Source organism: Heterodontus francisci, chromosome 12 (assembly GCF_036365525.1).
Source record: "Heterodontus francisci isolate sHetFra1 chromosome 12, sHetFra1.hap1, whole genome shotgun sequence".
In the NCBI taxonomy this organism is placed as follows: domain Eukaryota; kingdom Metazoa; phylum Chordata; class Chondrichthyes; order Heterodontiformes; family Heterodontidae; genus Heterodontus; species Heterodontus francisci.
The window spans coordinates 27,906,253-27,920,427 of record NC_090382.1 but is presented as its reverse complement, the minus strand read 5'-3'; the positions used below and the strand labels follow the sequence as shown (position 1 = coordinate 27,920,427).

Sequence of the window (14,175 nt, the reverse complement as noted above, 5' to 3'; positions counted from 1 at the left end):
GCTACATTTCTGAGAAATACTGACTTTTCATAGCTCCAGAAGTGCATGAAGCTATGTGCATGATTAGATTAGATTAGATTAGAGATACAGCACTGAAACAGGCCCTTCGGCCCACCGAGTCTGTGCCGACCATCAACCACCCATTTTATACTAATCCTACACTAATCCCATATTCCTACCAAACATCCCCACCTGTCCCTATATTTCCCTACCACCTACCTATACTAGTGACAATTTATAACGGCCAATTTACCTACCAACCTGCAAGTCTTTTGGCTTGTGGGAGGAAACCGGAGCACCCGGAGAAAACCCACGCAGACACAGGGAGAACTTGCAAACTCCACACAGGCAGTACCCAGAATCGAACCCGGGTCCCTGGAGCTGTGAGGCTGCAGTGCTAACCACTGCGCCACTGTGCCGCCCTGGCACTCATTTGCCGCATGAGTTGTAAACAGGAAAAGAAATTGTAGCTAAAATACCCATTTCTGATCTCTTCGTGTATATAAGTAATAAGATGGATGACATGATTCATCTTCACCTTGCGATGTCACCTAATATGCACTCGTCACTTTCTGATGTAGAGTCTTGTATTCCAGTGAATGCTCCTCTTTAAACTTGCTTTTAATCATTAATTGACATGTTTATGTGTGTTTCTTGCCAGTTTTTTTCTAATTTTGTTCTCGCTAAAGTTGAGGGAAGTTATTGCAGGGCTGGGAAGACTTCAGAAGTCAAATAGTTGATTTTCGGAATGTTTCTATAGAGAGGATAGGTGCCCACTGCGAGAGCATGTTGAGGAGTCTTGCGTGCGCACTGCCCTTGCTTTTCTATCTAAGTACCCATTGATTTCCCGATGCGTGTTCCTGGTGAGCAGGCACTTCTGGAACATCAGCCCTCAAGTGTCAGCATCAAGTACTCACAGGCCAGATATAGCATAATTAGATAAAGAGCAAAACTACCTCCAAGCTCCTGCTACTCTGCCCCAATCTTAGAAGAGCCTCACTAAGTAATGCTCAGCCTCTTTGAGCAAGTGTGAATTATTGTCAGATCTGTGCTGCAGGCTCACAGTAAGTAAAAGGTGGAATAAGACTGTTCAAACTCACTTTAATAGTACCCCTAACAGTCAATAGACTGAGAAGATTATCATCCTACCCATTTGAGCTGGACTTGTGCTCAGACTCCAAAAGGTGGAAGGACAAGGCCTCATCCATTGCACTATCCGGTCCTGACCCTTTTATACATTTACAATACTTTAAGAAAAAATGATGATGTACAAAAGCAGGGTAGATCCAGCTTCCATCTAAAATGTGCAATAGCTTTGTAAGAATTTACAATGTTCCAAGTTACATTAAAATGTATTCATCCTTTTATGGAATATTAGCAGATGTCCTGTGGCATTGATCACAAAGAGTCAGAGCAGATGCTGCTTCAAATCAATAAGGTTGAAAACAACAAAGTGTGAGGAGGAAAGTGAAGTAAATTACAAGAGTGCACACTCGGTGCAGGGGGAAATTGTGATGTGGAACTATATGACAGGAAAATGTGTGAAGGGGAATGGTGGGATGAGAGAAGATGTTACGGGAGAAAGTGGAACGAGAAAGAGTGTGACAGAAAGTACGACAGGAAGTAAATTACAGGCATGCACACAATGTGCAAGGGTTTGATACATTATACATTTAATGGCCCGTAACTGTTTTAAATTTCATTGCACAAAAATATGGCCGGGTTCTTCTTCAAATTACCCGTAAATTACCACACTCAATTTGTTCAGTGTTGTTTAATTTTTCGCCGATTTTCTGTCATCTGTATTCCTGAACTGATTGCAGGCATTACTTCCACATTCTTTCACACAGTCCCTAGGATCTCCACTCTGTCACTCTGACCTTTTGCCTGCTGTTGGCCGATTGATTCGTGCTGCAAATTGGCATAGGCAAATTCATTTTCTCTCCTGCCGCTGGCCTCAGATTGAGTTGCCTGAGTCTGCAGAGAGAGGAACAGTTCAAAATGCTACAAAAGTTAGAAAGCCTGCATCCTGACTCTCACTAAGTCCCATTTATCCATCATCCCAGTGCTCGCTGCTCCGACCCAACATTGCCTTGATTTTAAAATTCTTATCCTCATTTTACAAATCCCTCCATGGTCTCATCCATCCCTACCTCTGTAATCTCCTCCAGCCCTCTGAGATCTATGTGCTCTTCCAATTCTGGCCTCTTGTGCATTCCCAATTTTACTCGCTTTCCCATTGGCAGTCATGCCTTCAGGCACTAAGTTCTGGAATTCCTCTCTAAACCTCTCGGCCTGTCTACCCCTCCTCTGTTATGATGCTCATAAAAAATCTACTTCTTTGCCTAAGCTTTCAGTTCCTTGTCCAAATATCTCCTTATGTGGCTCAGTGTCAAATTTTGTTTGAAAACGCTCCTGTGAATCACCTTGAGATGTTTTACTACATGAAAGGCACTATATAAATGCAAGTTGTTCCGGAAAGGTACATTTTGTGAGCTCAGGATCCCTGTATCATAGAATCTGTCAACTAAAGTACAGAACTGAAAGTTAATGCCATTAAAATTAATTATCTCAATATCTGATTTTCCATTCCATTGAGTGGGGCTGATCACTGTGAGCCTAACCTTGCATTATTTACCCTGATTGCTCACAATGAATTCAAAAAACTGTTGACAGCAGAAAATCCCACTCCTGCCTCAGTTTTAGAACTTCACAGAACCACCTAGTAGTAGAGTCTGCAACTGCATGATGTGTAGGGAGATGCAGGTGCCATGACTTCTCCATAACTACCCAGAATGGTGATCTTCAATCCACCAGCAGGAGATGCACTGATGCTGTTTCCTGCCTAAGCACAATTGCCCAGTAAGGAACTGGTCAAACAATTGTGGCATGCTGAGGTAGTTCCACAACAGGACTCCGAGCATCTTTTGTATGACCCCCCCCCCCCAATTTTGTAATGAAGGCCCCAGCATGATGCTGAGATCATCGTGGATAGCATGTTTAATGAGGTGGTCACACCACAGGCAAATGCAGCAAAGGCAGGAAGGGAATGGGTGACCACCAGACAGAGTAGAGGAAGGCAGGTAGTGCAGGAGTCCCCTGTGACCATCCCCCTCTCGAACAGATATACCACTTTGGATATTGTTGGGGGAGATGGCTCAGGAGAAAGCAGCAACAGCCAAGTTCATGACACCATGGGTGGCTCTGCAGCAGAGGAGGGAGGAAGAAGAGTGGCAGGGCTATATTGATAGGGGATTCAACCGTAAGGGGAACAGACAGGCGTTTCTGCGGTGGCAAAGGAGTCTCCAGGATGGTATGTTGCCTCCCTGGTGCAAGGGTCAAGGGTGTCTCTGAGTGGCTGCAGGACATTCTGAGCGGGGAGGGCAAGCAGCCAGTTGTCGTGGTACATATTGGTACCAATGACATAGGTAAAAAAAAGGGATGAGGTATTACAAGCCGAATATAGGGAGTTAGGATGAAAATTTAAAAGTAGGACCTCAAAGGAAATAATTTCAGGATTACTACCAGTGCCACATGCTAGCAAGAGCAGAAATAGCAGGATATATCAGATGAATACATGGCTGAAGAAATGGTGTGGGAGGAGGGATTCAGATTTCTGGGACATTGGGACCGGTTCTGGGGAAGGTGGGACCCCAGTACAAGCTGGATGGGTTGCATCTGGGCAGGACCAGGACCAATTTCCTCGGTGTGGGGGGGAGGTGTTTGGTTGTGACGTCGGGGAGGGTTTAAACTAGAATGGCAGGGGGATGGGAATCTGAGAAGGAAGACAGAGGAGAGGAAACAAGGATAGAAATGAAAGACAGAAAGGCAAGAAGCAAAAGTGGAAGGCAGAGAAAACAACGGCAAGAAACAAAGGGGGCCGTAGTGCAAAATAAAGCTAGGATAACTAACAATGTTAAAAAGACAATTCTAAAGGCATTGTGTCTTAATGCACGGAGCATTCGCAATAAGGTAGATGAATTAACAGCAGAATTAGATATAAATGGTTATGATTTAGTAGCGATTACGGAGACATGACTGCAAGGATGGGATCTGAACATCCAGGGGTATTCAGTATTCAGGAAGGTTAGGCAAAAAAGGAAAGGAGGTGGAGTAGCACTGTTAGTAAAAGAGGAAATCAATACAATAGTGAGGAAGGATATTGGCTCGGAAAATCATGATGTGGAATCTGTATGGGTGGAGCTAAGAAACACCAAGGGGCAGAAAACATTAGAGGGGGGTGTCAATAGGCCCCCAAACAGTAGTGGAGGTGTAAGAGATGTCATTAAACAGGAAATTAGAGACACATGCAATAAGGGTACTGCCTGTGCGGAGTTTGCAAGTTCTCCCTGTGACTGCGTGGGTTTTCGCCGGGTGCTCCGGTTTCCTCCCACAGGCAAAGACTTGCAGGCGATAGGTAAATTGGCCATTGTAAATTGCCCCTAGTGTAGGTAGGTGGTAGGGAATATGGGATTACTGTAGGGTTAGTATAAATGGGTGGTTGTTGGGCGGCACAGACTCGGTGGGCCAAAGGGCCTGTTTCAGTGTTGTACCTCTAAATAAATAAAGTAATCATGGGTGATTTTAATCTACATATAGATTGGTCAAACCATATTAGCAAGAATACTGTGGAGGAGGATTTCCTGGAGTCTGTAGGTGATGGTTTTTCAGACCAATACGTTGAGGAACCAACTGGAGAACAGGCTATCCTAGACTGGGTATTGTGCAATAGAGAAAGGATTAATTAACAATCTTGTTGTGTGGGGTCCCTTGGGGAGGAGTGACCATAACATGTTAGAATTCTTCATTAAGATGGAGAATGAAGTAGTTGAATCTGAAACTAGAGTCCTGAATCTAAATAAAGGAAACTATGAAGGCATGAGGTGCGAGTTGGCCATGGTAGATTGGGAAACTTTACTAAAAGGGTTTGATGGTGGATAGGCAATGCATAATATTTAAAGAACATGTGCATGAATTGCAACAATTATTCATTCCTGTCTGGCACAAAAATAAAACCAGAAAGGTGGCTCAACAGTGGCTTACAACAGAAATTAGGGATAGTATTAGATCCAAAGATGAGACATATAAAATTGCCAGAAAAAGCAGCAAGTCTGAGGATTGGGAGCAGTTTAGAATTCAGCAAAGAAGGACAAAGAGGTTGATTAAGTGGGGGAAAATAGAGTATGAGAGTAAACTTGCGGGGAACATAAAAACTGACTAAAAGCTTCTAGGTCCCCTACAGTCAGAAATGAGGTAAATTATAATGGGAAACAAAGAAATGGCAGAACAATTAAACACATACTTTGGGTCTGTCTTCACAAAGGAGGACACAAATAAGCTCCCAGAAATGTTAGGGAACCAAGGGTCTAATGAGAGGGAGGAACTGAAGGAAATCAGTATTGGTAAAAAAAATAGTGCTAGGGAATTAATGGGATTAAAGGCTGACAAATCCCCAGGGTCTGATAATCTACCTCTCAGAGTACTAAAGGAAGTGGTCCTGGAAATAATGGATGCATTGGTGGTCATCTTCCAAAATTCTATAGACTCTGGAGCAGTTCCTACAGATTGGAGGGTGGCAAATGTAACCCCACTATTTAAAAAGGAGGGAGAGAAAAACAGGGAACTACAGACCAGTTAGCCTTACATCAGTAGTAGGGAAAATGCTAGAGTCTATTATAAAGGATGTGATAGCAGAACACCTGGAAAGCATAAACGGGATTGGGCAGAGTCAGCATGGGTTTATGAAAAAATCTACTGGAGTTTTTTGAGGATGTAACTAATAGAACAGACAAGGGAGAACCGGTGGATTTGGTGTATTTGTATTTTCAGAAGGCTTTTGATAAGGTCCCACATAAGATGTCAGTGTGCAAAATTAAAGCACATGGGATTGGGGGCAATATACTGGCATGGATTGAGAATTAGTTGACAGACAGGAAACAGAGAGTAGGAATAAACGGGTCTTTTTCTGGGCGGCAGGCAGTGACTAGTGGGGTAACGCAGGGATCAGTGCTTGGGCTCCAGCTATTCATAATATACATTGATGACTTGGGGGCGGGGGTGGGTGTGGGGGGGCCGTGGGGGAAGTGAAGTGAGCCGTGAGGAGGAAGCAAAGAGGCTCCAATGTGATTTGGACAAGTTGGGTGAGTGGGCAAATGCATGGCAGATGCAGTATAACGTGAATAAATGTGAGGTTATCCACTTTGGTTGTAAAAACAGAAAGGCTGATTATTATCTGAAAGGTGATAGACTGGGAAAGGGGGAGGTGAAACGAAACCTGCTTGTCCTTGTACACCAGTTGTTGAAAGCAAGCATTCAGGTGCAGCAAGCAATTAGGAAGGCGAATGGTATGTTGGCCTTCATTGCAAGAGGAGTTGAGTACAGGAGCAAGGATGTCTTACTACAGTTATACAGGGCTTTGTGAGACCACATCTGGAGTATTGTGTGCAGTTTTAGTCTCCTTATCTGAGGAAGGATGTTCTTGCCATGGAGGGAGTGCAAAAAAGATTTACGAGGCTGATTCCTGGGATGGCAGGATTGACGTATAAAGAGAGATTGGGTTGACTAGGCCTATATTCACAAGAGTTTAGAAGAATGAGAGGGGTCTCATAGAAACCTATAACATTATAACAGGACTAGACAGGCTAGATGCAGGGAGGATGTTCCCGATGGTTGGGGAGTCTATAACCAGGGGTCACATTCTCAGGATGCAGCATTTGCTATTTAGAACTGAGATGAGGAGAAATTTCTTTACTCAGAGTATGGTGAAGCTGTGGAATTCTCGACCGCAGAAGGCAGTGGAGGCCAAAACATTAAATATATTCAAGAGGGAGATAGATATATTTCTTAATGCCAAAGGGATCAAGGGATATGGGGGGAAAGAGGGAGCAGGGTACTGAATTGGCTGTGTTTGCTGACAACGCAACCACTAGGCAGCGCTGCACTGGCACGTGTGCATATGCAGCCTGTTCCACTAAAACGTCACAGTCTGCGATGTTCAGGCAGCTGCCAGGACTAAAGATGGTGCTGCTCAAACAATCACACAAAGGCAACGTAAACCCATGACAACACAAAATGGCTGGAGAGGGCTGGGGATGCGGGGAGTGAGTGGCTGGAGAGCGTGGGCAGGGGGTATGAGCGGCAGGGGGTGGGGTAGAGAGCGGGCGGGTAGGAGGGAGAGAGCGAGCGGGTGATGGGGAGATCGGGCAGGTGGGGTGAGGGGAGAACCGGCAGGAGTGGGGAAGAGCAGGCGGGGTGGGGAAGGGGAGAGCGGGTAATTGGCGGAAGGGGGAAGCGGGCAGGAGTGGAAAAAGAGGGGGCGGGGTGGACGGGGGGAGAGTGGCTAGGAGGGGAGAGAGCAGGCGGGTGGTGGGAGGAGAGCGCGGGTGGGTGCGAGAAAGGGAGGGTGGGCGGGATGGAGGAGTGCGGGCGGGTGGGGGGAGGGGAGAGCGAGTGGGTGGGGGTGTGGAGAGCGGGCGGGGGAAGAGCGGGTGGGGTTGGGGGAGGGGAGAGGGCGGGGTGGGGGGGGGGGGAGGAGGAGGAGAGGTCACCTGCACCCGTTGCCACAAAGATCTTCAGCCGCGCTCTCCCCGCTTCCTCCCCCCCCCCCCCCCACTGCTCTCTCCTCACTTCCCCCCCCTCTGTCCCCCTGCTCTCTCCTCGCTGTCCCCCCGATCTCTCCCCGCTTCCCCGCATTACGCAATGACGTCATCTGCGCATATGCCAACCAGTCCTGGCAATGTGGAACGCTGCACATGAGCAGAGAGCAGCAGCTCGTTTGTGCATGTGTGCAGCTTGGTGCAGTCTGATGACATCAGCGGCCGACTGCATTGTCAAGAGTCACTTTGTACTGAATTAGACAATCAGCCATGATCTTTTTTGAATGGTGGAGCAGGCCTGAAGGGCTGAGTGGCCTAATCCTGCTCCTATTTCCTATGTTTCTATGACAATATAAGTTATTGCCTCTGCAATCTGCTTGGACTCTTCTGTCCCAAGGCATTATGTAGCAAAATCAGAGAAGCTGGAACTGTTCTCATTAAAGCAGAGACAGTTCAGGGGAGGTTTGATACAGATGTTCAAAATCATGAGGGGTACAGCTAGCGTTGATAGGGAGACATTGTTTCCAGCGGAAGGAGGCTTGGTAACCATAGAACACAGATTTAAAATAATTGGAAAAAGAACTGAGGAGAGGGGTAGATGAAGAGTACCTGTTTTAAGCAGCGAGTTGTTAGGATTGGGAATGCACTGCCTGGAGGGGTGGAAGAAGCAGATTTGATAGTATCTTTCAAAAGGAAATTAGATCTATACTTGAAAAGGAGAAATTCGTAGGGAATGATGAAAGAGTAGGGAAGTAGAAATAACGAGGTCATGCTGCAGCTGTACAAAACTCTGGTGAGACCGCACCTGGAGTATTGCATGCAGTTCTGGTCACCGCATTATAGGAAGGATGTGGAAGCTTTGGAAAGGGTGCAGAGGAGATTTACTAGGATGTTGCCTGGTATGGAGGGAAGGTCTTACGAGGAAAGGTTGAGGGACTTGAGGTTGTTTTCGTTAGAGAGAAGGAGGAGGAGAGGTGACTTAATAGAGACATACAAGATAATCAGAGGGTTGGATAGGGCGGATAGTGAGAGTCTTTTTCCTCGGATGATGATGGCAAACACGAGGGGACATAGCTTTAAGTTGAGGGGTGATAGGTATAGGACAGATGTCAGAGGTAGTTTCTTTACTCAGAGAGTAGTAGGGGTGTGGAACGCCCTGCCTGCAACAGTAGTCGACTCGCCAACTTTAAGGGCATTTAAGTGGTCATTGGATAGGCATATGGATGAAAATGGAATAGTGTAGGTCAGATGGTTTCACAGGTCGGCGCAACATCGGGGGCCGAAGGGCCTGTACTGCGCTGTAATGTTCTAATTCTAATTCTAATTCTAATTCTAATTGGATAGCTCTTTCAAAGAGCCGACACAGACATGATGTGCTTAATAGCCTTCTCCTGTTCTATATGATTCTGTGAACTCGTGTCCTCCAGCCCTCTGACTCCAGCCTTCTATCTATCCTACCCTGCTGCACCATTATTGGCAGAACCTTCAGCTCCTTGCATTATTCTCTGAAATTTCTTTCCCGCCTATTATTTCTATCTACATCACTCCCCACCTTTAAGTACCTTCTCAAAAAATATCTTTTAGGCTATGCCTTCCGTCATCTCCCCTAGCTCTGCTGACTATTCATTTTTTCTCTTCCCTGAAGTACCTTGGAGTGGTTACTATGTCTAAGACTCTAAATAGAAGCAAGTTGTTGTTGATCTGTTATAAAAACAAGAAATGTTGGAAATGCTCAGCAGGTCAGGCAGCATCTGTGGAAAGAGAAGCAGAGTTAACGTTTCAGGTCAGTGACCCTTCATCAGAACTGGTAGATATTAGAAATGTAAAAGGTTTTAAGCAAGTAAAGCGGGGGTGGGGCAAGAGATAACAAAAGAGAAGGTGTTGATAGGACAAGGTCACAGAGAATAACTGACCAGAAGGTCATGGAACAAAGGCAAACGTTATGTTAATAGTGTGGTGAAAGACAAAGCGTTAGTACAGAGAGGGTGTGAATTGACTGTAAAGCACAAAGCACTCCAAGCACAAACATAAAAAAAACCCAGAAACTGTGGGTAGGCACAGCAGAAACAAACTAAACAAACAAAAATAAAATAACCAAATAAAAAAGAGAAAAAATAACTAAACATAAAAAGGGTGGCCCGTCATGCTCTGAAATTATTGAACTCAATGTTCAGTCCGGCAGGCTGTAGTGTGCCTAATTGGTAAATGAGATGCTGTTCCTTGAGCTTGCATTGATGTTCACTGGAACACGGCAGCAATCCCAGGACAGAGAAGTGAGCATGAGAGCGGTGGGGGCGGGTGTTGAAATGGCCAGCAACTGGAAGCTCGGGGACATGCTTACGGACTGAGCGGAGGTTTTCCGCAAAGTGGTCATCCAATCTGCGTTTGGTCTCCCCAATGTAGAGGAGACCACATTGTGAGCAGCGAATACAGTATACTAAATTAAAAGTACAAGTAAATCCCTGCTTCACCTGAAAGGAGCGTTTGGGGCCTTGTCCTATCAACACCTTCTCTTTTGTTATCTCTTGCCCCACCCCCTGCTTTACTTGCTTAAAATCTTTTACATTTCTAATATCTGTCAGTTCTGATGAAGGGTCGCTGACCTGAAACGTTAACTGTGCTCCTCTCTCCACAGATGCTGCCAGACCTGCTGAGTATTTCCAGCATTTCTTGCTTTTGTTTCAGATTTCCAGAATCTGCAGTATTTTGCTTTTATTTTAGTTGTTGATCTGTTATTGAGTTTGCTGATCACACTCACAAGGCAGCAGTGGGAGGCAGGGGTAGGGAGCTACCATTGCTTTCAGTATCCCTAGGTTAGGAAGTGAAAGATATACTGCTCCTGATCATCATCCAGTTGCAACTGGTGGAAAGTAACAGATAATTGAAGTGTAGCATTTGAGGGAGCAACAGATAATTTTAACCTATGCTTCCCAAAGCTCTGCATCACTCACCTCATATCTGGGTCTGGTGTAGAATGAATAGTAGAGTCTGGTCGACATTATTAGTTAACAACTCATTTTCCTAGTATCATGTGACTACCAGAATTGTAGAAGGTAAACTGGATGGACCTTGGTCGTTTTAAATCCAGCAATCCCCACACAGTAAATTTAAAATCCTTGCCCTTGTCTTCAAATGCCTCTGACATCCGTACTCTATCCTACCTCCACAATTCTTCCATCCCAACATCTCCTACACCCTTCAGATTTCTGACTCTAGCCTTTTGTGGATTGCCCCCTCCCACTGCCCGGACTATCTGGAACACCCTCTCTAAAGGACGGCACAGTGGCGCAGTTGTTAGCACCGCAGCCTCACAGCTCCAGCGACCCGGGTTCAATTCTGGGTACTGTCTGTGTGGAGTTTGCAAGTTCTCCCTGTGTCTGCGTGGGTTTCCTCCGGGTGCTCCGGTTTTCTCCCACATGCCAAAGACTTGCAGGTTGATAGGTAAATTGGCCATTATAAATTGCCCCTAGTATAGGTAGGTGGTAGGGAAATATAGGGACAGATGGGGATGTGGTAAGAATGTGGAATTAGTGTAGGATTAGTATAAATGGGTGGTTGATGGTCAGCACAGACTCGGTGGGCCGAAGGGCCTGTTTCAGTGCTGTATCTCTAAATAAATAAATAAACATCTCAACCTTTCCTCTTCAGTCCCCACCATTTAACAGCCTTTTCATCTTGTTAACGATCATCTTAAGCTCAGCATCCATTCCTCGTATCAATTATTATCTCCCCTCTCTGTGAAGTGATTTGGGATGATTTTCTACATCAGAGGTGCTACACTAATGCAAAGAAAAGGGGCTGCCTTAATTGGAAGCACTTTTACAAACCTTCTTTGGTGTCTGCACTTCAGTATAGATCACTGGTTGGGACTCACTTTCCAACTCTTGCCCTGTGACAATATAAAAGCAAACAATTAATAAGTAAACATCAAAAGGTATCTCCCATGCACCTTTGCCCCCAGGAAAAAAACCCACTCTTGAAGGGAATGTGTACTGGACTTAAAACTACAATCTCCTAGCCCCAATTCTCTGACCTGCCTCAACTATTCCATCTGGTACAAAGTTCCACATTCTAACCAGTCTCTGAACAAAGAAGTTTCTCCTGAATTCCTCACTGGATTTTTTTTGGTGACTGTCTTATACAGCTAAATGAAGTTCATTACTAATATTTATAGTTAACAAGTGGAAACATCTTCTCCATGTCTATCCTATCAAACCCCTTCATAGTTGGAAAGACCTCCATCAGGTCAGCCCTCAGCTTTCTCTTTTATAGTCGACATATATCACCAGATATTCCAAATTCACTTTGTAAATAATCCTAACTCCTGAGTTCATGCACATGTCTGGTCTTATTCTTCACTGCCAACAGTGGGGTAGGTCTTGACTTAGTGCAACAGTATAAAATGGGTGATAGTGAGTCAACAGCCTATTTAACACATCTCTCTATGTTTTTATTTGCCCATTTGTATTTGCACTAACTTAAATGGGAATAAAACCTGCAGCGATGTAAAGCAGGGTGCCAACTCACTGTCATGTGTTTTACACCATCGTACAAAGTCAAGATCTACCTCAGTGTGTGCTACTTTCTAGCTCACAGTCGAAATTTTTTAAAAGAACAAGTTGAATAGTACATAGAAGTAGTGAGACACTGAGCAAACTATATTTAAAAACAATCAGTTTACAAAGCGTAAGAGTTCCCTCTTTAGAACCTACTTCTTACAAAGTTTCACAAGCATTAAAAGTTTTCAATGAAATAGGGCTGGATATTTCAGGCACACTGGGGTTGGGCTGGGAGGCAGCAGGGCTGGCAATATGGTGGGAAAGGCGTCGGGACCGGAGCCTGATGGCATTCTACCGCCATGGCATATTGCCAGCAGTGGGCACCTCAGTGGCTCGGCTGCCCACCAGGTGGCTAATAGAGCCAGTTAAGGGCCACTTCCAGCCCCTGCGGACATTTTGCCTGCATGAGGAGAGGCCACGGCGGCATGGAGAGACTGCAAAGTAAACCCTGGCGGCCTTCCAGCATGTTCCTGGCGGGGGTCTTCCTTGATGGGTGCTCCTTGGCCCATGAAGTGGTTCCCCGGCGACAACAGCTGCCCTCTGCAGCGATGGCGCACCATGACCACACCCCCCACGATTGAAGGGGCCTGCTTGCCTGGCCCTGGCTTCCTCCCTATATCTACCTGATCCTCAAGGGTGCCCGGCCACTGATGTGCCCTCTCTCTGGTGTTGCAGCCTCAGTAACGGCCACTGCTAGCGGTGGTGCTGCCGAAGCTGTTGAGCTACCAGCCCTCTGATTGGGCCGGAATTTCTTAGGGGCAGACCACTGTCCTCAATTGGACGCCTGCACTAGCAGCGGCCAGTTAACAGGCTGGCAGAAGCAAAATGCCACCCCAGTGTCCCACTGCCCGCCAGAGCAGGGCCACCGCTTGCTTTTGCCCCTGGCAACAGCTTCTCCGAAAAATTCAGCCCATAGTCTCTCACAGTCCTTCCTGATGTGATGTTGTAGCTCATGAATTTCCACAGTGTTTAGATCTTCATTCAGAGCTACAGCCTTTTAAAGCATTCCTCAGATTGAAAGAATTCAAGATGGCTCTGATGACAGACCTTTCAATCATTAATGAGTCAAAAAATGAAAGGGAATATTGCACATCATACTAATGAGCAGATCCCCAAATATCATCCACATTTCATGTCCCTCCCTTTACCGTGTTTGACTAAATTAACAAAGAACAAAATCCATTCACTTAGATGATGTACCCAAATGCCTGGTGTGGGCCTGGTGTGAGACTTGAGCCCTTAAGATGGTGACCCAGAAGCAAAAGTGACCATGGCTATCACTGACCGGAAGTGCAACACTGCCATGTTTGGTGAGGTCAAACGAGAGGCGTCCTTTACCCACACTTGAAGCAGATTTTACGTGCTTTGCATATACAAATGAAGGGGGCTTGAGGCCTACTTGAAATGCTCCCTGGGAGCTGGTGACCCAGAGGGTGAGAGTAGCACTAGCATTGCAGCAAATTTACCTTCAATCACTTGCTTCTTCTTTTTCCATGCAACAATTACAAAAATGATGATTACAACCACTCCACTGGCGATGACCCCAACAGCTAGAAGCAACGACTTTGTAAACGAACCTACCGATCAAAATGGCAAAAGCGTAGAGTTAGGTGAGACGCACTCGGCTGAGTACCTTACACATGGAAGTAATGATCGCAGGAGTGAAATGGAATCCATCCTGTCGATAACTAAACTAGAAAGGTAGGAATGAGTACAAGATAGAATCCATACTCATGTTGACCTTTCTGTTTATATCATTGGAAGGAGGAACATCTACCTCCTTCCTCCACCTTTTCCTGCCCACCCCAGCCCAACCTGCCCACCAACACCACCACAGACCCAGCCTGCATGCCAAGGCAACATAGCAATGGACTTTATAAGTCATACCATTTTTCAGTCTGGATTTTCAGTCTGAACAGTAAAAAAATAATCAAAGGATGTTGAATATGATTGCAAATATAATATTTGGGGAATGGGGGAGACAGTGGCATAATGGCAATGTCACCAGACTAGTAATCCAG

The 14,175-nt window shown here is 45.6% G+C and overlaps 1 protein-coding gene across 1 annotated transcript in view; it reads right to left on the bottom strand.

Moving 5' to 3' along the window:
• Positions 1-381: 381 nt before the first annotated feature.
• LOC137375557 (B-cell receptor CD22-like) overlaps positions 382-14,175 on the bottom strand; it is a 50,779-nt gene continuing 36,985 nt past the window's right edge. Inside the window, exons 7-9 of the mRNA XM_068042904.1 lie at positions 13,621-13,731; positions 11,423-11,484; positions 382-1,977 (exon numbers count right to left, since the gene is read on the bottom strand). Coding sequence (XP_067899005.1) covers positions 1,843-1,977; positions 11,423-11,484; positions 13,621-13,731 — 308 coding nt within the window. The 3' untranslated portion in view covers positions 382-1,842. The remainder of the gene's footprint in view (positions 1,978-11,422; positions 11,485-13,620; positions 13,732-14,175) is intronic.